General features: G+C 52.8%; 1 protein-coding gene and 1 non-coding gene across 2 annotated transcripts; one reads left to right on the top strand and one right to left on the bottom strand.

Moving 5' to 3' along the window:
- Positions 1-531: 531 nt before the first annotated feature.
- SRP68 (signal recognition particle 68) lies at positions 532-26,657 on the top strand. Its single transcript, XM_049770597.1, has 16 exons — positions 532-713; positions 3,155-3,221; positions 7,303-7,416; positions 7,601-7,796; positions 10,136-10,218; positions 10,502-10,611; positions 10,836-10,918; positions 12,154-12,294; positions 21,213-21,311; positions 21,713-21,777; positions 23,747-23,903; positions 24,033-24,127; positions 24,749-24,875; positions 25,324-25,399; positions 25,691-25,743; positions 25,933-26,657. Exons 1-16 carry the CDS (start codon positions 542-544, stop codon positions 26,158-26,160), a joined length of 1,866 nt encoding a protein of 621 aa, XP_049626554.1. The 5' UTR covers positions 532-541; the 3' UTR covers positions 26,161-26,657.
- On the bottom strand, positions 8,106-8,209 carry LOC126027575 (U6 spliceosomal RNA). Its single transcript, XR_007502287.1, has one exon. It is a non-coding gene; the product is annotated as a U6 spliceosomal RNA (small nuclear RNA).
- Positions 26,658-26,713: the final 56 nt, after the last annotated feature.

Raw genomic sequence — 26,713 nt, 5'->3', positions numbered from 1 at the left:
TAAAAGATCTAAAAGGAAGTCATCAGGCATCTTCCCAGCACAGCCCGTCCCAGTCTGGGGAGGGAAGAGCAAGACCAGAAAAACCCATCTGCAGGAACAGGAACACGCGCAGGCGCACTCCAGCCTGGGACGGTGGGGGGGGGCGGACTCCTCCGAGTCCGCTACGTTCCCATCAGCCCGCAGCAGGGGCCGCTCTATCCCGCCGGGAGCGTCCCGCCTCCTCCATCCCATCTGGAGGAACAGGAACACGCGCAGGCGCACTCCAGCCTGGGACGGTGGGGGGGGGCGGACTCCTCCGAGTCCGCTACGTTCCCATCAGCCCGCAGCAGGGGCCGCTCTATCCCGCCGGGAGCGTCCCGCCTCCTCCATCCCATCTGGAGGAACAGGAACACGCGCAGGCGCACTCCAGCCTGGGGCGGGGGGGGGGGGCGGGCTCCTCCGAGTCCGCTACGTTCCCATCAGCCCGCAGCAGGGGCCGCTCTATCCCGCCGGGAGCGTCCCGCCTCCTCCATCCCGTCGTGCTCCGCGGCGCAGGGGCAAGATGGCTGCCGAGAAGCAGGTTCCCGGCGGTGGCGGTGGCGGTGGCAGCGGCGGCAGCGGCGGCGGCGGCGGAGGACGCGGAGCCGGCGGAGGGGAGGAGAATAAGGAGAACGAGCGGCCGTCAGCCGGGTCGAAGGCGAGCAAGGAGTTCGGCGACAGCCTGAGCTTGGAGAGTATCCTCGGCCGAGCGGGCCTCGGCGCAGTGACTACGTGTCGCTCCGGCTCCGGGGGCGGGAGAGGCGGCGGGGCCCGGCCTGGCCCAGCTGCAATCGCCGCTCCCGCTCTGCACGCTTGGGGTGTTGCACGTTGCAGTGCTGTCGACCTCCAGCACCCCCTTTCGGGCTCCTCCCGGTCGGGGATGGTGCATTTGTCTGGGCTCGTGGCATGGCAGGTGACAGGTGACAGGTGGCAGGCAGCAGGATCCGAACCCGCAGCGCCGGGTTGGCGTCGTGGTTGAGGTGTTTCGTCTGCCCAGGCTCCCTGGGGCCCAAGCTGGCGCCTTCCAAGGCCTGGCGTGCAGGGCCCGCCTCTAGCCCTCCAACCTCACCCCTGGCCCTTTGGTGATCGTCGCTGGCACTGACCCTCGGTTCCTGCCCTAAGGCCCTGGGTAGGGTGAACTGGATGGAGGCTTCTGGAGGTTTTTCTTCCAGAGGCTCATGCATCGCTTGCATCGTGTGAGGCTGCTTTGGGGGGTGATATGTAGCGAGTGGAGGCCGCATAGGTAGAGAGATTCCTGAAATGACTTGGTGGGTGGTCGTCGCTCTGAGCTGACAGGCACCCCAGGCAAGGCCTCCAAGCTGCCAAGAAGGCCAGCGTGGCTTGACGCGTGTCTTCACATGTTGTGTTGTTCGAGAATACGCAGATGGTTCAGCCCTTTCATGTTTTCCTTGGTTAGGCCGTTTACTTTTTGAACTGGCCTGGTCGTTCCAAATGGATGTCAAAAATGCCTTGATGTACAAACCTTTGAGGGGGCAGATAGGGAATCTGAGCAGGGATTTGAGTATTTGAACACACCTGGAGGTGATTAGGGGTTTTTTTCCTGGCTCTGTGCTTGGGAGATACTCAGGGGACCCTATGTGATTGATTCTGGGGGCATAACTAGGGTTCCTGGAATGCAAGGCAGATGCCTTAACGCTTCTGCCATCTCTCCAGCTTGCCTTGTCTTTTACGTTTTTAACTTTATTTATTGATGGATTGATTGATTGATTGGTTTCTGGGCCACATGCAGCGGTGCTCAGGGGTTACTCCTGGCTCTGCACTCAGAAATCACCCCTGTCGGGGCCGGCAAGGTGGCGCTTGAGGTAAGGTATCTGCCTTGCAAGCGCTAGCCAAGGAAAGATCGAGACCGCGGTTCGATCCCCCAGCGTCCCATATGGTCCCCCCCAAGCCAGGGGCAATATCTGAGCGTTTAGCCAGGAGTAACCCCTGAGCATCAAACGGGTGTGGCCCGAAAAACCAAAAAAAAAAAAAAAAAGAAAAAGAAAAGAAATCACCCCTGTCAGGCTGGGGGACCATATGGGATGCCGGAAATCAAATAGAATCCGTGGAAATCAAATCGAATCCGGTCCCTCCTGGTCAACCTCATGCAAGGCAAACACCCTACTTCCTACTGCTGTGCTATCTCTGGCCCCTCGCCTTGTCTTTTTTGTTTGTTTGTTTGCTTTCTGTTTTGTCTCAGTGCACTCGGGTTACTCCTGGTGGGTTCAGGGAACTATGGGATACTGGGGATTGAACCTGTGTTGGCCATGTGAAAGGCAAACGCCCTACCTGCTGTGCTATGCTCTGCCCCCTTACCTTGTCTGTTTTTAATTGTTCAAATGATCTCTTTAATTTTTGGGTTTTAAAATAACTTTTTAGAAGTTCCAGTGAGGAAACTTTTAGGGAAAAAATGAAATTGTAGGTAAAAGTCATTGTACTTAGTAACATTTGATGCTATTTCTTTTTTTTCTTTCAAATTTTGGCCACAGCCAGCAGAGCTCACCATTAACTCTTGGCTCTGCACTTAGGAATCCCTCCTGGCCAGGTTTGGGATCATAGTGCCTGGGACTGATCCCAGACGGGCAGCATACAAAGCAGGCCCTGGTGCAGTTATTTCCCCTCCCCCCCAGTTTTATGTTAAAAATAAAAGGAGGAAGTTGGTTAGGGCCTTTCCTTTGGAAAGAAAACTAATAATTCCATGCAAGCCTGGGTCCGGTTTGGGGCAGTGTGTGACAACCGTGGGTTCCAGCAGCCTCACAGCTGTTAGAGAAAATTTAGCCAGCAAGGAGGAACGTGGGAGGTTTGTAGGTTTGTACACGTCGTTACTACCAGAATCTGCCTGAATGAGTGAGCGTTGGCTCCAGGTGTAAACCAGTGGGAATAATCCCAGTTCCAATTGGCGGAGGATTTGGCAAGCTTGTTGGAGCTATAGGGGCCTGGGCAGTTCTTCCTCACTGGCTCAGAATGCCTGCCAGCAAATGCACCAGCATTTGCCCAGGCTGAACTCTCGCCAAAAGAGAATTCGCAGAGGTGCTGCGTATTTCAGATGCATTGAAGACCCTGTGGTTTGCTGTCTGTAGCGGTCCAGGGGGATGTGTCGTGGCAGCCACAAACTCTTCCTTAACCGGGACCCCAGTTCTGCAGATCATTAAGGAGTCGCAGCAGCAGCATGGTTTGCGGCATGGAGATTTTCAGAGGTATAGGTGAGTAGCAGCACATTCAGAAATCGTTGTGGACTTTCCAGACTCACTTTGTGCTCATTCATTTCTGGGGCCTGAGCTACGTCTAGTACAGCAAGAAGATGGTTTGATCCCCAGTATCCCAGAGGGTCTCCCAAGTACCACCAGGAATGATGCCTGAATGCAGATCCAGGAGTCAGCCCTGCACACTGCATGTGTGGCCAGACAAACCAAGAAAAGATCCTATTTGCTGTGCTGTTAGCAGAGTGTGGACCTGCAGTGACCGCATCAGATTCTCTTTTCCTCAAAGGATACTTCATTTTCTTTCTTTCTTGTCTTTCATGGAGTCGTGTTTTTGTGTTTTTGTTTTGGGGCCATACCCTGCCGTGCCCAAGGCTGACTCTTAACTGAGTTCAGGGTTCACTCCTGGAGGGGTGCACATGCGATGCCGGGGATCAGATCTGATTATTCTCATGGAAGGCGAGTGTCTTATTTACTGTACTAGCACTACCTACTATTTACCTACCTTACCTTCATGACCCCATAGAGATACTTTTATTGGGGGGAGAGGAGTTTTGGGCCACACATGGCGGTGGTGTTCAGGGGTTACTCCTGGCTCTGCACTCAGAAATCATTCCTGGCATGCTCTGGGGACCTTATGGGATGACAGGAATCAAATCTGGGCCCATCCCAGGTTGGAGGCATGCAAGCATGCAGGGCAAACACTTTACCACTGTGCTATCACTCTGGCCCCCACATTTTTGTTTGTTTTGGGAGGAGCTGTACCAAGTGATGCTCATAGCTTCCTGTTGGCTCTGCTCAGGCATCACTCTTTTTTTTTTTTTTTTTTTTTTTTTTTGGTTTTTGGGCCACACCCGGTAACGCTCAGGGGTTACTCCTGGCTATGTGCTCAGAAGTCGCTCCTGGCTTGGGGGACCATATGGGACACAGGGGGATCGAACCTCGGTCCGTCCAAGGCTAGCGCAGGCAAAGCAGGCACCTTACCTCTTGCGCCACCGCCCAGCCCCTCAGGCATCACTCTTGGGGGACCATATGAGGTGCCAGGGATTAAACCTAGAATGACTGCATGCCAAGCAAGCACCTTCCCCACTAGACTATAACTCTAGCCTCATGTTTTGTTCTTTTTTATTTTTACTATATTTAATAAAAAAAAAAACCCTTTGGCTGGATTTCCCTTTTCTGCCCTCCATAGTTTCATGCTGGGCACAAGAGATACCACAGAAAGAAAAACTCTGGCCTCAAAGGTAGCCTGCCCTGGTGTGAGTCCCTTCACCACCTATGGAGACCTTTGAGCCTTGAGGGCCACCAGGCTGACTCCTGAGCACAAAGCCAGTACCAGCCCCCTTGAGTGCTGCCAGGAGGGGTCCAAAACTACCCACGCGATGTTCCTGAGACTAAAATGAATCAGTTTTGTTTTATTTTTTTCTACTTCTTTTACCCCCGTTTTCCCTCTTCTCATTTGTTCGGTTTGGTTTGGGGGCCACATTCAGCTGTGCTCAGAGATCACTTCTGGTGGTCTTGGGAGCCAGGGATTGAACCCGGGTTAGTCACAAGGCAAGTGCCCTCCCTGCTTTACTATCTCTTTGGCCCCTGGGTGCTTTGAGGATCTTCAGGTAACAGGACTTAACTTGGGCCTGTTTTGCAACCCTTTCGCTGACTCTTTTTAAGAATCTCTGTTCCATGGGGGCCGGAGAGATAGCACAGCGGTAGGGCATTAGCCTTGCATGCGGCTGACCTGGGACAGACCCAGGTTTGATTCCTGGCATCCCATATGGTCCCCTGAGCCTGCCAGGAGCTATTTCTGAGCACAGAGCCAGGAGTAACCCCTGAGTGAGCACCACTAGCTGTGACCAAAAAACAACAACAAAAACAAAAAAAAAAGAATCTCTGTCCTGTGCACATGCCCAAACTGGGCTCACCCCCTCCCCCAGTACCCCTCATGGTATCCTGAGCCCCTCTAGAAGTGATTCCTGAGTGCAGAGCCAGCAGTAAGTCCTGGACACTGCTCGCTGTAGCCCCCCCCCCCCCCAATAAAAACAAAGCAAAAACGATAACCTATCCTCTGTTAGTCTTAAGGCTGAGAAGTTAAAGTAGCATTTAAATATCATTTTTGTTATGTTTATGTGCTAATTGTTTGACTTGGGGTTGGTGAGTTTTTTTAATGCGTTTTCATTAATTTAACCAAAACACACGTAGTGAATATGTGTTCATTATCTCTTTGCCAAGGTATTAGGCTTAATGTAAAAATAGAAGTTGGGGCTGAAGAGGTAATACAAATGGTAAGGAGCTTGCCTTCACATGACCAGCTTGGATTCAATCCCCAGAGTCTCTCTTTTTTTTTTTTTTTTTGTTTTTGGGCCACACCCAGCGGTGCTCAGGGGTTACTCCTGACTGTCTGCTCAGAAATGGCTCCTGGCAGGCACGGGGGACCATATGGGACACCGGGATTCGAACCAACCACCTTTGGTCCTGGATCGGCTGCTTGCAAGGCAAACGCAGCTGTGCTATCTCTCCAGGCCCAATCCCCAGAATCTCAAATGGTCCCCCCAAGCAGTGCCTGGAGTGATTTCTGAGTGCACAGCCAGGAGTAAGTAAGCCCTGAGCATCACCAGGTGTGGCCCAAAGCCACCAGCAGCAAATAAATAAATAAATAAATAAATAAATAAATAAATAAATAAATAAATAAATAAATAAATAAAAAAAATTATGTATCTCGAGGTCAGACAATAGTACAGTGGGTAAGGTGCTTTGCCTTATATGTGACTAACTTTGGGTTCGATTCCCAGAACCACATACGGGTCCTCTGAGCACCACCAGAAATGATCCTTAAGCATGGCCATAAGTAAGCCTTGAGCACCGCTGGGTGTAGCCCCAAAACAAAACAAAATCTCGTGCCAAGGAATGGTTCAAAGGGCTGAGCACTTACTTTGCATGCAGAAGGCCTGCATGGAGGCTTGATCCCCACTACCACATGATCCATTTGTGCCCCTCACCTCCCACCCTGCCAGCTCCACCAGGAAAAACTCATGAGCACGAATCAGGAGTAGCTCCTAATATGACCAGCTAAGGCCCCCAAATAATAAAATCGAATAAATAGGAGCCAGAGAGATAGCTTAAGGGGTTAAGTGCATGCTTTGTGTGTAGAAAACCTGGCTTCCAACCTTTGAGCACTACTAGCAGTGACCCCTCTTCTGCACTACCAGGTGTGACTCAAAAACCCCAGTAAAATGAATAAGAAAATCCTTGAGGGGCCAGAGCGATAGCATAGTGGTAGGGCCTTTGCCTTGCATGCAGCCGAGCCAGGGTGGACCCGGGTTGAATTCCCAGCATCCCATATAGTCCCTTTAGCCTGCTAGGAGCGATTTCTGAGTGCAGAGCCAGGTGTACAGGAGTAACCTCTGAACACCACCAGGTGAGCCCTAAAAACCAAAAAAAAAAAAAATCCTTGTGTTGGAGGTTTCTGTTAGTGGACCAGCTGCATAACACCCCCATCATGTGCCATCAGAGAAAGCTTCGTGAGTGCAGGGTGGGATCTGGTTTGAGACTCAAACCCTTATGCACTCTTTCAGTGCTTTGCCTGCCTGTGCTCACACTGTCTCCTGGGACCTGCTTTCTGGGTGCCCTGAGCCCTGCTCTTCCTCTGCATGCTATATACAGCTGTATGCCCAGATAGCCCTTGACCTGCAGAGAAACAGACATTGGCTTTTTTTGTTTTTGTTTTTATTTTTGTTTGTGAGCTACACCTGAGTAGCACGTAGGGGTTACTTCTGGCTCTGTGCTCAGGAATCACTCCTGACAGACTCGGGGCCCTATGGGACACCAGGGATTGAACACTGGTCTGCCACTTCTAAGGCAAGTATTCTGCACACTTCATAATGCTCTGGCCCCAGAAGTTGGCCTTTTTTTTCCCTCGCCTCCACCATCTACATGACTAGTACACTCCTAGCCCAGCCAGAGATGTGTTCTCTGATCTGGGAGGCAGCCTCACCCTCAGCTCGCCATCCTCCTAGACTGTCCTGTCCTTGCAGCCCAGTGGTTCCTGCTGTGGTTTCGACCCAGCGGTTCGTGCTATGGTTTCTTGTAGAGGCTACTGTTCCCGTCGGCAGAGACGGCTCCGGAAAACGCTCAACTTCAAGATGGGGAACAGACACAAGTTCACAGGGAAGAAGGTCACCGAGGAGTTGCTCACTGATAACAGGTATTGACTGTGCCCACTCCAGCTGGGCAGGCTCTGGGTTGGGGCTCAGGGCAGGAACCAGCCCGGGACACGGACAGGCTCCAGGGACTCAGGACAGGCTCTGACATGGAGCACAGACAGGGAAGGCTCCACCTTGGGGCTGTGTCTGCATTTTCCCTTCGCCCCTTTCTCTACCTCCATTCAGGTACTTGCTCCTGGTTCTGATGGATGCCGAGCGGGCCTGGAGCTACGCCATGCAGCTCAAACAGGAAGCCAACACCGAGCCTCGGAAGCGGTTCCACTTGCTGTCCCGCCTGCGCAAGGCCGTGAAGCACGCAGAGGAGCTGGAGCGCCTGTGTGAGAGCCAGCGCGTGGATGCCAAGACCAAGCTGGAGGCCCAGGTCAGCACCCATGCCTGCCACTTGCAGGGGGCCAGTTTGACTCTGGCTATTTTTTTGTTCTGTTTTGTTTTCAGCCACACTCGGCATTCCTCAGGGACCACTCTTGGTGGTGCTCACAGGCCCTGTGTAGTGCTGGGGTTGAACCAAAGCAGGTTGAGTACCAGCCAAGTACATTAATCCCTGACCCCTTCTAGGGGAAATTCAAGATGGTTTTTAAAAAGAAATGGGCTATTTGCAAGGCTAGAGAGAGGAGGCAGCAGTAAGGTGCTGGCCTGAACTGGAGCTAAACCAGGTTTGAATTTTTTTTTTTTAACTATGGAACACTTTACGAATTTGTGTGTCATCCTTGCGCAGAGGCCATGCTAATCTTCTCTGTATCCTTCCAATTTTATTATATGTGCCGAATCAAGCATTGAATATTTTTTTTTAGCTTTATTGATTGATTGATTTTTGGGCCACACCCAGCGGCACTCAGGTCACTCCTGGTTTCTTGCCCCTGGCAGGCTGGGGGACCATATGGAATGCCAGGAATCAAACCAGGTCCCTCCTGGGTTGGCCGCATGCAAGGTAAACACTCTACTGCTGTGCTATCTCTCCGGCCTCCAGGTTTGAATTTTCTGGCACCACAAACAATCCCTGAGTTCCACTGATCTGGGTTCAATTCCTGGCACCCTGAGCCTGCCAGGAATGATTCCTGACTACCATCAGGTGTTGCTCCCCAAATTAATAATCTTGGGACCGGAGCAGTTGCGCAAGCGGTAAACCATCTACCTTTCCCGTGCTAGCCTAGGACGGACCGAGGTTCGATCCCCCAGCATCCCATATGGTCCCCCAAGCCAGGAATGATTTCTGAGCGCAAAGCAGGACTAACCCCAGAACATCACCGGGTGTGGCCCAAAAACCAAAAATATATATATATATATATTAATAATCTTAAAAACTTTTTTTGGGCTCTTGGACTACATCCGGCAGGATTCACTACATGGTGGAACTCAGGAAAGCCTATGGGGTGCTGGGGAGCGAACCCTGGTTAGTCTTGTGCAAGGCAATACCCTCCCTATTGTGCTATTGCTCCATCCCCTGGCTGAACGTTTTTTGAGAGGGGTGGTCTGGGGTTAACCATCAGTGGTGCTTAGGAAACTACTCTCAGCTGGTGATTCCTTTGGCCATCCTTGGGGGACCATGTAGTGCTAAGGGTCAAACTGGGCCTCCTTTATGTAGATTCCACACTTCAGCCCTTTGAGCCCTTTACCCAGCCCTAACTGGAATGTGTTTATATGTGGAGCAGGGTTGAACCCTAAATCTTAGAAGTGACTCTGTAGTCTGCTACTTGAGCAACCAATCTGGAACCCCAAATCTCATCCTTTTAGGATCTTTTTTTTTTGGAGGGGGTGTAACACCCAGCAGTGTTCAGGGTTTACTCCTAGCTCTGCGCTTAGGAGTCACTCCTGGCAGGCTCAGAGAACCATATGGGATGCTGGGTATAGAACTAATTAAATTCATATTAGTCCTTGATGGCAGTGGATGACGGTGAGGCCTTTCTCAGCTGGGCCAGATGCCTGCAACCCCTTCCTGCCGGCGGGTCTGCGGGTTCAGGGTAGCTGTGAGGAAATGATCCACGGCAGTCACATTTTAGGAGACCTAAAGCTTTTATTATTAATAGGGCTCTTTGCCCATGTGTGGCTTCTATACTAACCTTTTAAGAAGGCTCCATAAGCTGCCTTGCACCTAAACCTGTTTCTGCTCTTTATCTCCTGCCACCTCTCTCGCTTCTTCTTCCTGAATCCCCTGCTGAATCCCCTTTACACCACTCAGGCAAACCCTTTATTACCTTCCATCGACCCCTCCCAGAAGTGAGCTGGTCTGACCATAAAGTTAGTAGTTAGCCTAGAGAGGGGTAACACTGGGAATCGAACTGGGGTCCATCCGGGGTTGGCCAAGTACAAAGCAAATGCCCTAGCGTGCTATGCTATTGCTCAAACCCCTGGGTTTTGGTTTGGGAGCTACCCAAGCAGTTCTCAGGGTAACTCCTGGCAGTAGTATCGATAAAGCTATTAAGCTCCCCACCCACCACACTTTCTCTCTGGCCTTTGTTTTACTCTTCACACTCACCCAGACTCAATCCATGTGTTTGAGTTTGGGGTCACATCCAGTGGTTTTCAGGGGACTATACAGGGTGCTGGGATCGAACCTGGCTCGGCCATATGCCAGCTTTCCGAACATCATGCTGTCTCTCCGGCCTCAGCTTTGTGTTCTTGCTAGCAGAGTCTGTAGCCAGGATGGCTGCTCTGTGGCTGCAGTTCTGGTGTGTGACCCCGTTGACTCTGTTCTCCCCACAGGCCTACACAGCCTACCTGTCGGGAATGCTGCGCTTCGAGCACCAGGAGTGGAAAGCTGCCATCGAAGCCTTCAATAAGTGCAAGTGAGTTCTGCGACCCCTGGGGCTAGGGGGAGAGGGACTTTGATTGAAACCTTGAGCTAACTGGTTCTCCCCAGTTAATTGCTGCTAACCTGAGGGTAGAAACTGAGCCCCCTTTGCCTCTTCCTCTGTGGCCTTTGGTGCTTCTCTTGAGGCCTCAGAACGTTCCTGCTCCCTCCCTGCAGCAGGAGGGTTTCATGGGGCTGTGGTGTGGGAATTCACCCTGTATCTCTCCTGTGAGTGGACTTTTCTAACAGAATGGAACCTGCCATTTTCTTCTTTCCAGAACCATCTACGAGAAGCTCGCCAGCGCATTCACCGAGGAGCAGGCCGTGCTGTACAAGCAGCGGGTGGAGGAGATCTCACCCAACATCCGCTACTGCGCTTACAACATTGGTGAGTGAGTGAACAAGCGAGGTCCACTCCTCCAGCCCCTTCCAGGCTAAGCATGGGGCTGCTGCCAACAGCTGCATGTCTCTTTCTCTGTCCTGTGGGCGTCTGTACTTCCCCAAGCTCTGTGAAAAACAGGCCGAAGATGGGGTTTTTTTGCATGGTACAAAGGGGAAGGTGGCGCTGCTGGGAGATCCTTCGAGATTCCTGATCTTGCTCTTCTTCACCAGGGGACCAGTCGGCCATCAACGAGCTCATGCAAATGAGGCTGCGCTCCGGGGGCACCGAGGGTCTCTTGGCCGAGAAGCTGGAGGTGATCAGGGCGGAACCTTCTGGAAATCTGGTTGTGGGGTTAGGTTGGGTTGGCCTTTGGACCCCACTTGGCAGGGTTCAGGTTTACTCCTGGTTTTGCACTCAGGAATCACTCCTGGCAGGACCTGGAATTGAATCCAGGTCCATTGTGGGTCGTCCACATGCAAGGCAAATGCCTTGCAAATGCCCTTTAGTTGTGCTGTTCCCCCCAGATGTATTTTCAATTTATTTTACCGCCTTGCATTTCTGTTGATGTGTGGCAGCTTTTCTCCTTAGACCAAACTTAGCAGTGTTCCCTTTAACCTCTGTTACATCTGCTTAATATTTGAATTTCCATTAGCAAAGATGTACGATATCAAGGAGGAATTAGTTTATTTTAGTTTGGGGGCCATACACAGCATTCCTTAGGGGTTACTTCTGGGGCCCAGAGAGATAGCACAGCGGCATTTGCCTTGCAAGCAGCCGATCCAGGACCAAAGGTGGTTGGTTCGAATCCCAGTGTCCCATATGGTCCCCCGTGCCTGCCAGGAGCTATTTCTGAGCAGACAGCCAGGAGTAATCCCTGAGCACCACCGGGTGTGGCCCAAAAACAAAAACAAAAAAACAAAAAAAAAGGGGGGGTTACTTCTGACTCAGTGCTCAGGGGACTATGTAATTTCAAAAGGGGTCAAACCTGAGCCTTCTACATGTAAAACCTGTGCCCAGACTATTGAGCTATATCTCTCCATGCCCAAGGAGGAATTAAAATACACAACTGTTGGGGCTAGAATGGTAGTGCAAACAGTAGGACGTTTGCCTTGCACGTGCTAACCTAGGACGGACTGTGGTTTGATACCCTGGCGTCCTAATGGTCCCCCAAGCCAGGAGCAATTTCTGAGCGCATAGCCAGGAGTAATCCCTGAGCGTCACTGGGTGTGGCCCAAAAAGCAAAAAAAAGAAAAAAACCCACAACTGGGAACTAGAGAGATTGTACAGAGGTAAGGTGCTTGCTTTGCATGTGGCCAATTCAGTTCCGAATCCAAGTACTGTATATGGTCTCCAAGTGCCTCTGGCAGGTTTGGGGATACCAAATATTGAACCCTGGTTAGCCACATGTAAGGCAAATGCCCTTCCCACTGCCCTCACTCAGGCCGCCATATAACAGTGTTTCATACAAGTATATAAATTTTGTACTTAGTTCTCCTCAGGCATTCAGATGCACAATTCAAGCCTGAACTTTTGCCAACTCCTGTCCAGGCCTTGATCACCCAGACACGCGCCAAGCAGGCAGCCACCATGAGCGAGGTGGAGTGGAGAGGGAGGACCGTTCCTGTGAAGATTGACAAGGTCCGCATCTTCCTGCTGGGACTCGCCGACAACGAGGCGGCCATCGCCCAGGTAACCGCCCTAAGGGAGGTGAGGAAGCGGGCAGTTGTTTTTGCGTGTTGCAGATGTCACGTTTCACTGCTGTTCATCTCATCAGAAAGTTGCTAAGTACCAGCTTTGCTGACAGTGTCCAAGTCTGCCCTTTCTCGTTTGGTTTCGTCCTTGGAGCCACACCCAGCAGTGCCAAGGGCCCAGGACAATTTTCTGTGATGCTAGCCATTGAACTCCCCATGGGACTTTGCAAGGCAAGCACCTGGCCCACTGTACTGACTTTTTTTTGTTTGTTTGTTTTTGGTTTTTGGTTTTTGGGCCACACCCAGCGACACTTAGGGGTTACTCCTGGCTATGCTCTCAGAAATTGGGGGATTGAACCTTGGTTCATCCTAGGCTAGCACTTGCAAGACAGATGCCTTATTATTACCTCTCGTGCCACCGCTCCGGCCCCCCTCAAGTTAATTTTTAAGGGCTGTGTCCTTAGGGTCTTGTGTTTAGATGGCAAACATTGTCATGCCAGGGTCAGCAGGGCCATGAAAGCTGCCAGAAGTGAGATGCACACATGGTCCAGTAGGTGGCGTCCTAGCCTCATCTCTGTCCCTTGATCCCCCTGACCTGTCCTAGCCGGTCGGCCACACAGGAGCCACTTGCTCCTGGGTCTTCATGGAGGGCCTCGCAAAACTAGAATGGCTTGTTTCCCCTGTGGAACAAGTATAATATTCATGCCAAGCTGTATTAATCAGTGCTTGCTGATGTAATTGTTACCTCTTGGGGGGTGGGGTGGACAACCAAATCTACTGCCCAGAGACCCTCGAGGCTGGAGAAGTAGAAGAATGGCTAAGGTGCTCGTCTTGCACGTGGCTGGCCCCATCTGGTCCCCCGAAACCCCTCTCCCCAGGAGTGATACCCTAAGTACAGATCCAGGAATCAATCAGTTCTGAGCACTGCTGGGTGTGGCCCCAAAACCAAACGAGGTAATAGCTGTTGTCAGGGCAGGGCTGTTACCTGGGCCAGGTTTCTACCCCCGCACGCTCACCCTTGTTGCAGCCTCTGCTCAGATCAGCACATTGGGAACCTACGAGAAGGTTTTCTCTTGCGCTGACACGCAGTGGTGCTTCCTGGAATGGTGTTTGGGGGGGATTTTGTTTGGTTGGGCTTTTGTTTTCATTTGTTTGGGGGCCACACCCTGGCTCTGCACTCAGGAATCACTCCTGGTAGACTCGGGGGGCTCTATGGGATGCCAGGATCAAACCCGCGTCTGTACCCTCCCTGCTGCTCTGTCAGTCCAGCCCTGTGTTTGGTTTGTTTTGAAGCCACATCTGCTGGTGCTCAGGATTTACTCCCAGTTTTGTGCTCTGGGATCACTTCTGAAGGGGCTTGAAGACCAGATAGAGTGACGGGATTGAACTCAAGGCTGCCGAAAGGTGACAGCTGAACTCTCACTTCATTGCTCTCTAGCTCATAATACTTGGAGAACTTTGCTTTCTTTTTTTCCCCCTGAGGAGTTACGACGTGTAATTTTTATTTTCTTTTTTGGATGGTGCCTGAGAATCCACACATGCAAGGCAAGTGCTTTATCACTGAGCGACATTCCAGACATCAATAGTCTTGTTATGTTATTTTCCCCCCAGGGTATGGCGTGAGGGATAAATGAATCTCCTAAGTCAAGTTTTGAAATGGTTTTCCCCCACTTCTTTTTTGTTTGTTTTTGGGCCACACACGATGGCGCCACTCGGGTTACTATTGCTTCTATGCTCAGAAATCCTTCCTGGCAGGCTCCAGGGACCATATGGGTTGCCGGGGATCTAACCCAGGTTGAACCCAGATTGGTCCCGAGTTGGCTGTGTGCACGGCAAACACCCTACCTGCTGTGCTATTGCTCCCGCCCCTTCTCTCTTTCTGAGGGAGTATATGTAAGGTATTTTCCCCTCACACGTTATGATTCAGTTCAGTAGCAAAATCATTAGGCCCATAGCTTCTGTTGGTTTTGTTGTTTGCCATGTTCAGTGCTAGGGGTTGAACCCAAGCCCCACACCTGCAAGACTGGCACCCTAGTGCTGCCAGGTAGCTATGGTGCCATCTCCTGCCAGGTCCTCATCACTGAGCTAGCCTAGTGGCTGTCATCATGTCTGATTTCTATATATCTTAGGTGTTGGTTCTCTTCCAAGTCTCAGAGACCTGGAAGCCACAGGGCAGAGGTCAAGGGCAAAGACAAGTCAAACCTAACATCTGTTCCCTGCAAGCAAGGGATTTCTCACAAGGAGAAAAACGGAGAGAGGTCAAGGAGAGGCCAGAGAGGTAGTTAGTACGGAGACGCTGGTCTTGCAGATGGCTTACCCATTTCTGATCTCTGACCCACCACCTGGAGTGATCCTTGAGCACTGAGCCAAGAGTATGCCTTGTATAGAACCTAATATAGCCCAAAATAACTTAAAATTGTAAAAATTATAAAAAGGGAAAGAAAGAGGGGCCGGAGAGATGGCATGGAGGTAAGGCATTTGCCTTGCATAGAGAAGGATAGTAGTTCGAATCCCAGCATCCCATATGGTCCCCCGAGCCTGCCAGGAGCGATTTCTGAGCCAGGAGTAACTCCTGAGCGCTGCCAGGTGTGATCCAAAACCCCCCAAAAAAAGTTGGGGGGGGTTAAGGCTGAGGCTGGAGCACTTAACACAACAGGGAAGATGTTTGCCTTGCATGTGGCTGACCCGAGTTCAATCCCCCACATCCCATAAGGTCCTCCGAGCCTACCAGCTGCCAGGAATAATTTAATTTTTTTCTTTTTCTTTTTTTTGGAGGGAGGGGCTATACCTGGTGGCACTCGGGTTACTCCTGGCTCTGTCTTCGGAAATTGCTCCTGGCAGGCTCGAGGGACCATACGGGATGCTGGAAATCGAACCTGGGTCCGTCCTGGGTTGGCCATGTGCAAGGCAAAATACCCTACCCTGTGTTATCTCTCTTTCCCCATGCCAGAAGTAATTTCTGACCACCTGTGATGTGGCCCAAAAACCAAAACCAAACAAACAAAAAAAAGTAAGTTTCAGGAAGTAGCTCATCAGTAGAGCTCTTGTCCTCTGTTAAGTGCTGGCTTAATGTCCAGTGGTCTGGAATAGAGCCCATGATGGCTTGTTTGAGGCCTGGTTGTCAGTTTCCAGCTCTGCACATGCCCCCAGCCCTAGAGGATGTGGCTCTCTGTTTGAGTTGGGGGCAACACCTTCTTGTGTTGTCCCGTCTCTACGCTGGGTCCTTCCTGGTGGTGCCCAGGGGCAAATGAGGGTTGGCTCTGCAAAACAGGCACCTTAGCTTCCCCCTATATTATCTCTTCGGCCTCTGCTTGTTTTTGGAGTGGAGGTTGGCCACACCCAGGGGAGCTCAGGGCTGACTTCTGCCTCTAGGACCAGGGGTCACTCTCAGTTTGACTGGGCTGAGATGGTACTGGGACTTGAACCCGGGTAGGCTGCATATAAGACAACAGCTTACACCCGTGTTCTTTCTCCAGCCCCTGCTTTATGTATTTGTGTGTATATTTATTTGTTTAGAGCTCAGTGTCCTCTATCACACCAAATCAGTATGAAAGGGAAATAACCCGGTACCGCCCTGTGTTGAATCTATAATTCAGGGTTAGCACTATAGGTGATTAAATCTCTCTTGAATCGAGTGAATCACAGGTTATTAAACCTGGAAAGTGCCCTTTGGCCCTGTGAGGTTGATCTCAAAAGCAGTCCTGGCCCGACTCTTAGATGACTTGCTGGATAAGGCCGGGTAGGCATGACACCCCTACAGGTTGTTGTGAGATTGTTACTCTACCCTGGACACACCAGGATGTTCTTTTCTTTGGGGGGGGGGGGTCACACCCGGTGTGCTTAGGAGTTACTTCTGGTGCTGTGTTCTCTCTCTGGCCCAACCGGGATGTTCTTACAGCTGCAGTGCCCTCAGTTTCCGGGCTCAACCTCACTTGTGTTGATACTGCCGCCCTCTAGGAAGGAAGTGCAGGAACAGGAGCTCCAATTGCTGCCTTGTAGGGTTTGCATGATGGTTTGTTGTTGTTGTTGTTATTGTTGTTGTTGTTGGATCCATACCCAGCATTGCTCAGGGTTACTGTGCTCAGTACTCCTGGAGGTGCTCAGGGTCTCTATGGGATGCCAAGGATTGAACCTAAGTCAGCCACATGCAAGGCAAATGCCCTTCCTGCTCTGCTATGGCTCCAGCCCAGCATGATGCTTTTTAAAATTTGCAGCTCACCTGGCAACAGGGCCGGACTGGCCACTGGGAGAACCATTGGGCATTGTGCAGCAGTGTGGGGACTCGGGCTCAAAAAGGTTAGCCATCACTGGTCTAGGGTTTCATTATTATGTTGGGTTTTTTTTTGTTTTTTGTTTTTTGTTTTGGCTTTTAAACCACACCTGGCTGTGTTCAGTGCTCATCCAGGCTCCGTGCTCAGGTAGCCCTGGTAGTGCTCAGGTGAACATGTGCTGTAAGCTTGAGTTGGGAATTGTTGTAAAGCCGAGCTTGAAGCCTTTTGGGTTTTCTTTTTATTTGGTTTTGGATTTGGATAGTTCACCATACAGCTGTGCTCAGGTCTCACCCCTCACAGGGCTCAGGGATCCTTGCGTGGTGCAGGGGATTTAGCTGGGGTGCAGCATGGCTGGCAGATGCCCCACCCCGAGTACTGTCCCTGGGGCCCCAGCACCTTGCCCCTTGCACTGTTGACCCTGTCCCAGTCAATAAACTACCACAGGTAAATGTACCAGGCGCTGCTTCCTCCTGCACCAGCTTTCTGCGGGCCAGGCAAGCTGAGGAGAGGCTGGCACCCTTCCGTGGTGCTCCCACGGGTGTGGTGAGAATGTGGTCCGACTTGCCCGGTGCGTCTTTCAGGCTCATCACCACCTTCTAGCAGTTTCTGTAGAATCTGGGGGGTTTCTCTAGTGGCGGGGTCCAGGCCTCAGTGTCGTCTCCCACCCCAGAAGCTCCCTATCTTCAGACCAGACAGAGCTGGTTTGTCTGAGACTAGAGGGTAAACCCCTCCTGGGGGTCTGAGGTCCCCATAAACCCTTCTGGACGCTTCGGCCTGTTGAGACTCCTGAGACACTGATGACCATTCTCTGCCCTGACGATGTCTTAGGGTACAGGGAGTGGCGGCTGCTCGCCGGCCAGGCTCTGGCCCTTGAGGTTTAGCTGCTTGTCTTGGCTCAGGGCAGACTCGGGGCTGCATTGAGAGCTTGCTCTCCTGGGAGACGGTCTCCCTGTCTCTTCTCCAGTTTAGACTTTTTTTTTAGGGAGTGGAGACACACCCTGCAGGGCTCAGAACTTACTCCCTGCTCTGCATTCAGAAATCGCTCCTGGCAAGCTCAGGGGACCCTATGAAATGCTGGGGATCAAACCCGGGTCTGCCATGTGCAAGATGCCCTCCCCAGCCCCGGTTGGACTTTTCTTCGTGTCTAGGATAGGGGACCCTTTCCTGCCTTCATCATTGGACCTTTGTGGTTAGATGTTCAGACCCATCAAATGCCCCCAGCCTGCTCTAGTGTTCGGGCTTCCACCGAGGGGTGCAGGGCCCCCCTGGGAGGTGCAGGGCTGGGCATCGAGGGCTGAAGACTTCAGTACCCCCCTGACCCCAAGGTTGGGATTCTGGAGGCACAGAGGGGCTGGGCTTCAGGGCTGCGTTGGAGGTGGCCGTTCCCTGCTCTTCATCTTCAGTGTGTGGTCAGCGGCGGACAGGTATTTCAGGGTCCAGAGTGATAGGGCTGCGGGGAGGTGGCTTGCTTTGATTCGATCCCTGACACCTGACATCCCATCGGGTCCCCGAGCCTGCCAGGAGTGATTCCTGAGCACAGAGACGATAGTAATACCTGAGTGCCACTGGGTGTGGACCAAGCCCGAAAGACAGAAAGGCCGGAGTGTCTGAGCGTCATTTCATTGTTGGATTGAATCCGGGCGCTCCCTGCAGAACAGGCCCGATGGAGCCTTTGTAGCTGGAGAGACACATTCAGTCACTCAGCTCTGACCACAGCACCCCGCCCATATTATGTTTCTTTTATTTTATTTTATTTTTTTTTTTTGAGGCCACATCCTTTCTTACTCAGGAAGTTTTTTTTAAAAAACATTTAGTCTTGTTTTTTTGGGCCACATCCAGCTGTGCAGGACTGGCTCTGGGTCTGCACTCAGGGCCCACTCCTTGTGGTGCTCAGGGGACCACATAGGGTGCTGGGGATTGAACCTGGGCCAGCCATGTGCGAGGCAAATAAATGCTATCTCCCCTGTACTAAATTCCAGCCCCTTTGCTCAGCGCGTACTTCCTGGCTCTGTGCTCAGGGATCTCTCCTGGTGTTCCTCAGGAGACTGGCTCTATAGGATGCTGGGAATCGAACCTGGGTCAGCTGCATGCAAGAGAATTACCCCACCTGCTGTGCTCAGTCTCCAGCTTCCCATCCTTAAAGAGGACGTAGGTGGTGGATTTATTTGCAGGCTGGCAGTCTCAGCTGAAGTGGGATCCCATCCTGCCCACCAGTGTCTCTGTGCGTGCACCCTTGTTTGGTATTTTGTTTCTTTTGGCACCAGAGATGCTCAGGAATCGCTCCTGGCCTTGCTTAGGGGGCCCGAGCCTGCTGCCTGGGCAACCTGACGCAGCTCTTGAGTCATTCCCACAACTATTTGGAGGAATCTCTGGTTTGTCTTTGGGACACACCCAGCAGCGCTCAGGTCTCGCACCTAGCTCTGCATTCAGGGGTCACTCCTAGCCGGATTCAGGGAACTATATGCCGGAGATTGAACCTGGGTCAGTCACATGTGTGTCACGTCGTCATCCCCCACTCCCCTGCAGTCTGGATCTACTTCCATGAGTTATTTCCTCTGAAACATTTCATAGGATTTGTATGTGGAAAAGTTTGGTCAGCAAATCTGAGCAAATGACTGAAGGGGCCAGCCAGAGAGACTCATCGTGCACCCTGCTGACCCCAACCTAGAGCCCCAGGTACTGTGTTACAGTCCCTTGAGCACCACCAGAGGTCACCCCTGAGTACTGGGCCAGAAATAGCCCTTGAGCACTACTAGTTCTCCCTCCCTCCAAAAAAAAGATACAAAGAAAATAAGTAATCTTGTTGGGGAACTGGGAAGCCAGTTCAGCAGATGGATAGGAGCATATATTTTGCATACAGGAGCCTTTAGGCAGGCAGCTGCTGAGCTTCTGGTTTTATGTATAGTTAAGAATTGAGGGGCCGGGAAGGTGGCGCTAGAGGTAAGGTGTCTGCCTTGCAAGCGCTAGCGTAGGACGGACCTCGGTTCTCGGTTCGATCCCCCGGTGTCCCATATGGTCCACCCAAGCCAGGGACGATTTCTGAGCGCATAGCCAGGAGTAACCCCTGAGCGTCAAACGGGTGTGGCCCAAAAACCAAAAAAAAAAATGAGGGCCCGGAGAGATAGCACAGCGGCGTTTGCCTTGCAAGCAGCCAATCCAGGACCAAAGGTGGTTGGTTCGAATCCCGGTGTCCCATATGGTCCCCCGTGCCTGCCAGGAGCTACTTCTGAGCAGACAGCCAGGAGTAACCCCTGAGCACCGCCAGGTGTGGCCCAAAAACCAAAAAAAAAAAAAAATGAATTGAAGGAGCCGGAGAGATAGCATGGAGATAAAGCATTTGCATTGCATCTGGAAGGATGCAATGCCGGTTCGAATCCCGGCATCCCAGGAATGATTTCTGAGCCTGGAGCCAGGAATAACTCCTGAGTGCTACTGGACGTGACCCAAAAACCAAAGAAAAAAAGAGAGAGAGAGAGAGAGAATTGAAAAGAATTGGTTACCCAGGAAACTAGGAAAGTGGCAGAGAGGAGAGGAGAGTCCCTCAGGGCAAAGGGTTTCCGAGACACCCTCCAGCCCCCCTGTAGTAAGTGGGTACACAGGCTATTCCCTGGGGCTTCCTCCAAGGCCAGTGGCGTGTCAGAGAGGTGGAATGTTTGACTCTGCGGGAAGTCAAGTACAGCTGCCACAGTGGAATGCTGAACCCCAAAGTCTGTCGGTGGGCCTGCCAGTTCCTCTTTGCCCTTGTCCCTCCTCACCTGCTCGGTGAGATTCTTGGGGACAATGATGCGGTTTGGCCAGTGTTCAGCAAATGAATCACTTTTCCCTCATTCCAGCTAGAGTGAGGCGGGCAGGGGGTGCCAACACCCTGTACTTTGTCCAAAGTGTTGCCCTGTCACCCAGTGCCTGGGACATTTCTCTAAAAGTGCAGAATATCTGAGTGCAGGATTCCTGTGGCCTGTTACTTAGAAGAAAAACAGTTTCATTTACCTCCTAGTCCTCCCACTGCAGAATGAGCGAGTGCTTCATAGCTCTTTGAGCCCTTCTCCCTGGCCCTGGATGAAAGATCAAATATTTTGATGGGAGGCCCCATCCAGGAGACCCAGGTTCCACTATCTGATGCTGCATGCCCCTAAACACCACTAGGAGTTCCCAGGCTGGTTGTGCCCCATTCTACCCACCCCCCAAAAAAATACAACTGAGAACCTTTGGGACCAGAACCATAGTCCAGCGGTGAGGGTGTTTGCCTTGCATGTGGCCAACCCTGGCCAGATCCCGGTTCAATTCCCAGCATCCCATAGGGTCATCTGAGCCTGCCAGAAGGGATTTCTGAGTGCAGAACGAGGAGGAACCCCTGAGCACAGCCAGCTGTGGCCAAAAAACTGAAAAGAAAAACAATTGAGAACCGTCAAATATGCTGGTTCCAAGGGTGCTGGATGGTCTAACACAGTTGTTGGAGCATATTCCGAGAGGGAGGGGTAGGAACCGCCAGTGTTGTCTCTCGTTAGGGCAAGATTGCAGGGCTGCTCCAGTGGGTCCGGTCCTGAACCTAGGGGTCCTTGCTGGCTCACCTGTGGGCCACTATGTCCTCCCAACCTGCTGGGATTTACTCTCTCCACTGAGGCTCTTGCCCTCTGTCTCCGTCCAGGCCGAGAGTGAGGAGACCAAGGAGCGTCTGTTCGAGTCGGTGCTCAGTGAGTGTCGGGATGCTCTCCAGGCCGTGCGTGAGGAGCTGAAGCCAGACCAGGTAGGCCGGTGCTTCAGGGTTCTTTGACGCCATTGGGGAGTTACCGGCCAGTGAGGGGCATCCGAAGGAGTGTCAGGATCAGGCAGTTGGGCTCCACCTTTCAATTCCTGTCCCATGTGTCTGCTGCCTTTCTGATCTGACTCCCTAATCACACACTGCATCCTTGGGCTCTGTCCCAGCAGCCCCAGAATAAGACAAACCACTGATCCTAGATGGCCTCGAGCACCACAGGGTGCAGCCCCTTAAGGGAGAATGCCAGGGCAATGTCCATCTGCCCAATGTCAATGCAGTGGCAGTGGGAGGCCCTAGCGCTCACTCAAGTGTCCCCATAGACACCTCCTATGCACTTTTATGCTACTGGGGACCGCAGCCACACCTTTGGCCTTTCCTGCTCTCCACAGAAGCAGAGAGACTCCGTTCTCGATGGGGAGTCAGGCAAGGTGTCGAACCTTCAGTACCTGCACAGGTAAGGGCTTGCCCACAGCCTTTGGGCTACCTGTCAACAGAAGACGCTTGACATATAACTCCCAGCGCAGAATGTGTGTGTGTGTGTATGTGTGGTTCTCTGAGTTGCATATGACTTGACTTTGTGTGTCTGTTGTTCCCAGAATATGTGTGTGTGTGTGTGTGTGTGTGTGTGTGTGTGTGTGGTTCTCTGAGTTGCATATGACTTGACTTTGTATGTCTGTTGTTCCCAGAATATGTGTGTGTGTGTGGTTCTCTGAGTTGCATATGACTTGACTTTGTGTGTCTGTTGTTCCCTGAGTTGCATACGACTTTACCTTTATAGAGCTCAAGGTGTCCTGCACCCTGGTGCCCCAAAGGTCTGAAGTTTTTCCTTTCACGTCTTCAGTTTTTTGTGACACCCTGTAGCCTCTGGAGGTGGCCTTTAGACTTCTCAGAGCAGTCGGTGCTTCCAGGATGGGCTGCGCTGCAGGCTCTGCCTGGCCTCATCTGGCCCACACCAGGGGGCCGGGGATATGACTCCAGGGGCCAGACACAGACCATATGCAAGAAGCCAGACCTCTGTCCATGTTCCACGAGGTCTCATGAGCACAGAGTCAGAAATAGCCCCTGAGCACCACCAGGAGTAGCTCCTGCAATACCACAAGTTGTGCCCTTAAAAATAAAAATACCGGGGCCGGAGAGTTAGCATGGTGGTAAGGCATTTGCCTTTCATGCAGAAGGTCATCGGTTCAAATCCCGGCATCCCATATGGTCCCCCAAGCCTGCCAGAAGCGATTTCTGAATGTGGAGCCAGGAGTGACCCCTGAGTGTTGCCAAATGTGACCCAAAAACCAAAAAATATATAAATAAATAAATGAAAATAAAAATACTGGGGCCAGAGTGGTGGCGCAAGCGGTAGGGCATCTTGCACACGCTAACATAGGATGGAGTACGGTTTGATCCCCCGGCATCCCATATGGTCCCCCAAGACAGGAACGATTTCTGAGCACATAGCCAGGAGTAACTGCTGAGTGTCACCGGGTGTGACCCAAAAACCAAAAAAATAAAAATACCAGGGGCCGGAGAGATAGCATGGAGGTAAGGCGCTTGCCTTTCATGCAGAAGGACAGTGGTTCAAATCCCGGCATCCCATATGGTCCTCTGTGCCTGCCAGGATCGATTTCTGAGCATAGAGCCAGGAGTAACCCCTGAGTGCTGCGGGGTGTGACCCAAAAAACAAAAATAAAATAAAAATACCAAAAAGTGGGGCCGGAGAGATAGCATGGGGGTACGGTATTTACCTCGCATGCGGAAGGACTGTGGTTCGATTCCCAGCATCCCATATGGTCCCCTGAGCCTACCACAAGTGATCAAGTGATTTCTGAGCATAGAGCCAGGAGTAACCCCTGAGCGCTGCCGGGTGTGACCCAAAAAAAACAAAAACAAAAAAGAAAAAGACTTGAGTCCCACCACTGTGGTGAGGACTCGTGTGTGTTTTAGGCTCCCCTGCTGCTGGCTTTGCCCGAAGTAGACCCAGCCTCGGAACCCTGTCAGGGTTTCTCTGGGGTTACTCAGCGACTGGAACATTGTCTGTGCTGTGTAATAGCCCTTGAGCCCTTTATGTCCTTTATAGTAACAGACACCCTACAGCATCCTGTTCCCCTGTCCCCAGCACAGCTACCTTCTACCTGGGCAAAGAGCTGAGGTCTCAATGTATCTCAGTGTCAGCTATAAATGGTCACCAACTCCCGGCTCAGGCATTTCCTGGACCTTGCAGAATGGACAGCTCTGGCCCACGAGCATCCTGCTTGTCTCCAGGCAGACGCTGCACCCCTGCACCATGCAGAGCCTCCGTGTTGGCTGCCAGGAGCACGAGGCCAATAAGGGGGGCCCCCACTCCCTAGGCCTGTGCAGGGACCTCTCACCATCCAGGGGCACTCCCTAGGACTGTCCAAGCACAGCCTGAGCGGCCACACACTCCCCCACAGCTACCTGACCTACATCAAACTGTCCACGACCATCAAGCGCAATGAGAACATGGCTCGGGGCCTGCAGAGGGCACTATTGCAGCCACAGCCTGAGGACGACAGCAAGCGTTCTCCGAGGCCTCAGGACCTGATCCGGCTCTACGACATCATCCTGCAGGTGCCCAGGGACAGGGGTGATGGGCTGGGGGGGGGGGGGGTACCAGCCTCTGCCCCCTCCAGGCCACTTCCCCACTTATGTTGAAAACCCAGTGTGAGGCCCGTCTTTGGGAATGTTCTCGTTGTGCAGAATCTGGTAGAATTGCTCCAGCTGCCTGGCCTCGAGGAGGATAGAACTTTCCAGAAGGAGATCAGCCTCAAGACCCTGGTGTACAAGGCTTACAGGTAAGCGCCCCCATGTCGTGGAGCTCTCCCCCTGCTGGATGCCGTGACTGAGGGTATCTCAGTTGGTTTGTGGTGCTTGGGACTCGTTCCCACAGCACTGTGGGGGTGCAGGGTGAGGACCTCGCAGGCCTAGGGGTGGAGTCAGGCCTCCTGCACGCAGAGCCTTTGCCCAGCCCTTTCCGCCACCTCAGGACCTGAGACCTGTTGTTGTTTTGGAGAAACGTGTTTTCTGGGTGCCAGAGAACTGGACTGTTGGGCTTTTCCTGTCTGGCTATATAGACACCCCGGTTTCCCTCTCCTGCTTTATTCCGGGGCACCTGTGCACCCCTGTATTCTGGCCAGATCCATGATTCCGGGCTCCCTGGACCCTTTTGGGGGTGCCCCAGCTCTGAGGGGCTTCTGGGACTCAGGGATTGTAGAAGCCATGAGCAAGGGGGCTAGTTTTTGGTATCTCTGAGTCTCTCTGCCGGGCCTGGTCCCCAGCGCTGCTGCAGCTGCTTTGACCACCTGACCTCAAGGGCATTGGAGGGATGTGTCTGTATTTGGGACCGAGGCTCACATCTCTCAGTGGAGCACTTAGTGGGTGCAAGGCCCTCCCCACCGTGGTCGTTCCCTCCCCAGGTGTTTCTTCATCGCGCAGTCGTACGTGCTGGTGAAGAAGTGGAGTGAGGCCCTGGTGCTTTACGACAGGGTCCTCAAGTACGCCAGCGAGGCCTCCTCTGACCGTGCTGCCAAGACCAGCCTCAAGGTGAGCTGCAGCCTTGCCAGCCCCTGCTGCTGCTTCTGCCCGACTACAGTCCCTTCCCCTCCGCCCTCCGTGGCTCTGACTCCTGCCATAAACCTGGCTCGGTTTCACTGGTTTTGTCATGCAAGGGAAACTAGTTTGAGCCTCGCATCACCACTGAGCCACACTCCTGGCTGGGAGGAATTCTAAGGGATCAGAATAATCTGGCTGCTCCAGCTCTGTGCTCAGGAGTTGTTCCTGAAGGTGCTCCAGGTCCATTATTGGTGCCAGGAGTCAGGTGTGGGCCTGGTAGGCTCAGTTTGGTGGCACTGAAGGCTGTACGGTGGAGTAGTCAGGAGTATTCACAGAGAACCTTACATATGCCAGTAAGGGACTGTTCACAGGCCTCAGGTCCAGTCTAGGCCTAGAGCCCCTGGGGGTGGTCACATGAGTTGGTGCGGTCCCCCTCTAGGACTTGCCTGACGTGCATGAGCTCATCACACAAGTGAGGTCGGAGAAATGTTCCCTGCAGGCAGCGGCTATCTTGGGTGAGTCGTCCCTGTCCCCCTGCCTCTGTTCAGCCTGAATAGGGCTGTGGGGTGCGGGTTGCCCTAAGTCTGTCCCCGAGGCCCTGGGGGTGCAGAAAAAGAAACACTGTCTCCTCCCCTGGCGTTCTGACTCACTGTTCATGTCGACTTTATGTTCTGTGGCATGTTTGGGACCCAGACCCACCCTGCGGTGCTCAGGCTCCTCCCTGCTCTGCTCTTGGGGATGGGCCCCCGGGTCTTGGTGACTGTTGCGTGGGGTCTGTGCTCACTGGGTCTCTGTAAAACTTGCAGACGCCAGCGACCCCCACCCCACAGAGAATGCCACCCAGGTCAAGGACAACAAGGTGAGGCGGGGCTGACACATCCTGGGAAGAGGCCTGTGGGGCTCCCAGCGCCACTTCTGTCTCATCGTTAGCATCTCCAGGGGCTCAGGAATACGTGGTTCTGGGGGTGGGTGCTGGGGTTTCTGGGGATCCTGCCCAGGATGCCCGGCCCATCGGGGTCCCAGAGCATCCCCTCTGCCTCGCCCGCAGCCTCTGGTAGAGCGGTTTGAGACCTTCTGCCTGGACCCGTCGCTGGTGACCAAGCAGGCCAGCCTGGTGCACTTCCCGCCGGGCTTCCAGCCCGTGCCCTGCAAGCCGCTCTTCTTCGACCTGGCGCTCAACCACGTGGCCTTCCCTGCCCTTGACGACAAGCTGGAGCAGAAGGCCAAGAGCGGCCTCACCGGCTACATCAAGGGCATCTTCGGGTTCAGGAGCTGACCAGGCTCTTCCAGGGGTGTGGGTTGGGGACCCGCTCTGAGTCCTGTGTTGTGCGAGAGGCCGGGCTGGGCCTGGGACTGTAAAGTCCAGTGTGCAGCGATTCCAGGTGCCACCCCTCGGCCCCGCACCCTCTGCGTGTCTGCACCTGCCCGTTCAGGGACCTCGGACCCCTGTGGGAATGCTGGTGGCCCCTATGGGCAGTTCTGTGGGTCCCGCCCAGAGTGCTGGATGTCTGGGGGTGTTGGCTTCAGTCCCACGGACCTGAAATGGACTCATCTTGGCCAGGAGCATTTGAGCCCCTCGTAGCGTGGGCCCATGACAGGGGACACTGGCAGCATCGCCCCAAGATCAGTGGCCAGCCCTGTCCCCCCCCCTAACTCCCACACCCACCCAGGAATGTTCCGGAGCGTCACAGCAAGCAGAGAGCTCTATTTTTAGAAGAAACATGTCACACAAAATGATGCAAACAAGTCTTATATTAAAAGGCCAAGATACTGGTGGTTCTGCCCGTTTCTTGCATTCTCCCTCCCCTTGCTCCGCTCCCCTCAGGAGC

Source organism: Suncus etruscus, chromosome 1, assembly GCF_024139225.1.
Source record: "Suncus etruscus isolate mSunEtr1 chromosome 1, mSunEtr1.pri.cur, whole genome shotgun sequence".
NCBI lineage: Eukaryota > Metazoa > Chordata > Mammalia > Eulipotyphla > Soricidae > Suncus > Suncus etruscus.
This window is presented reverse-complemented; position numbering and strand designations above follow the sequence as displayed.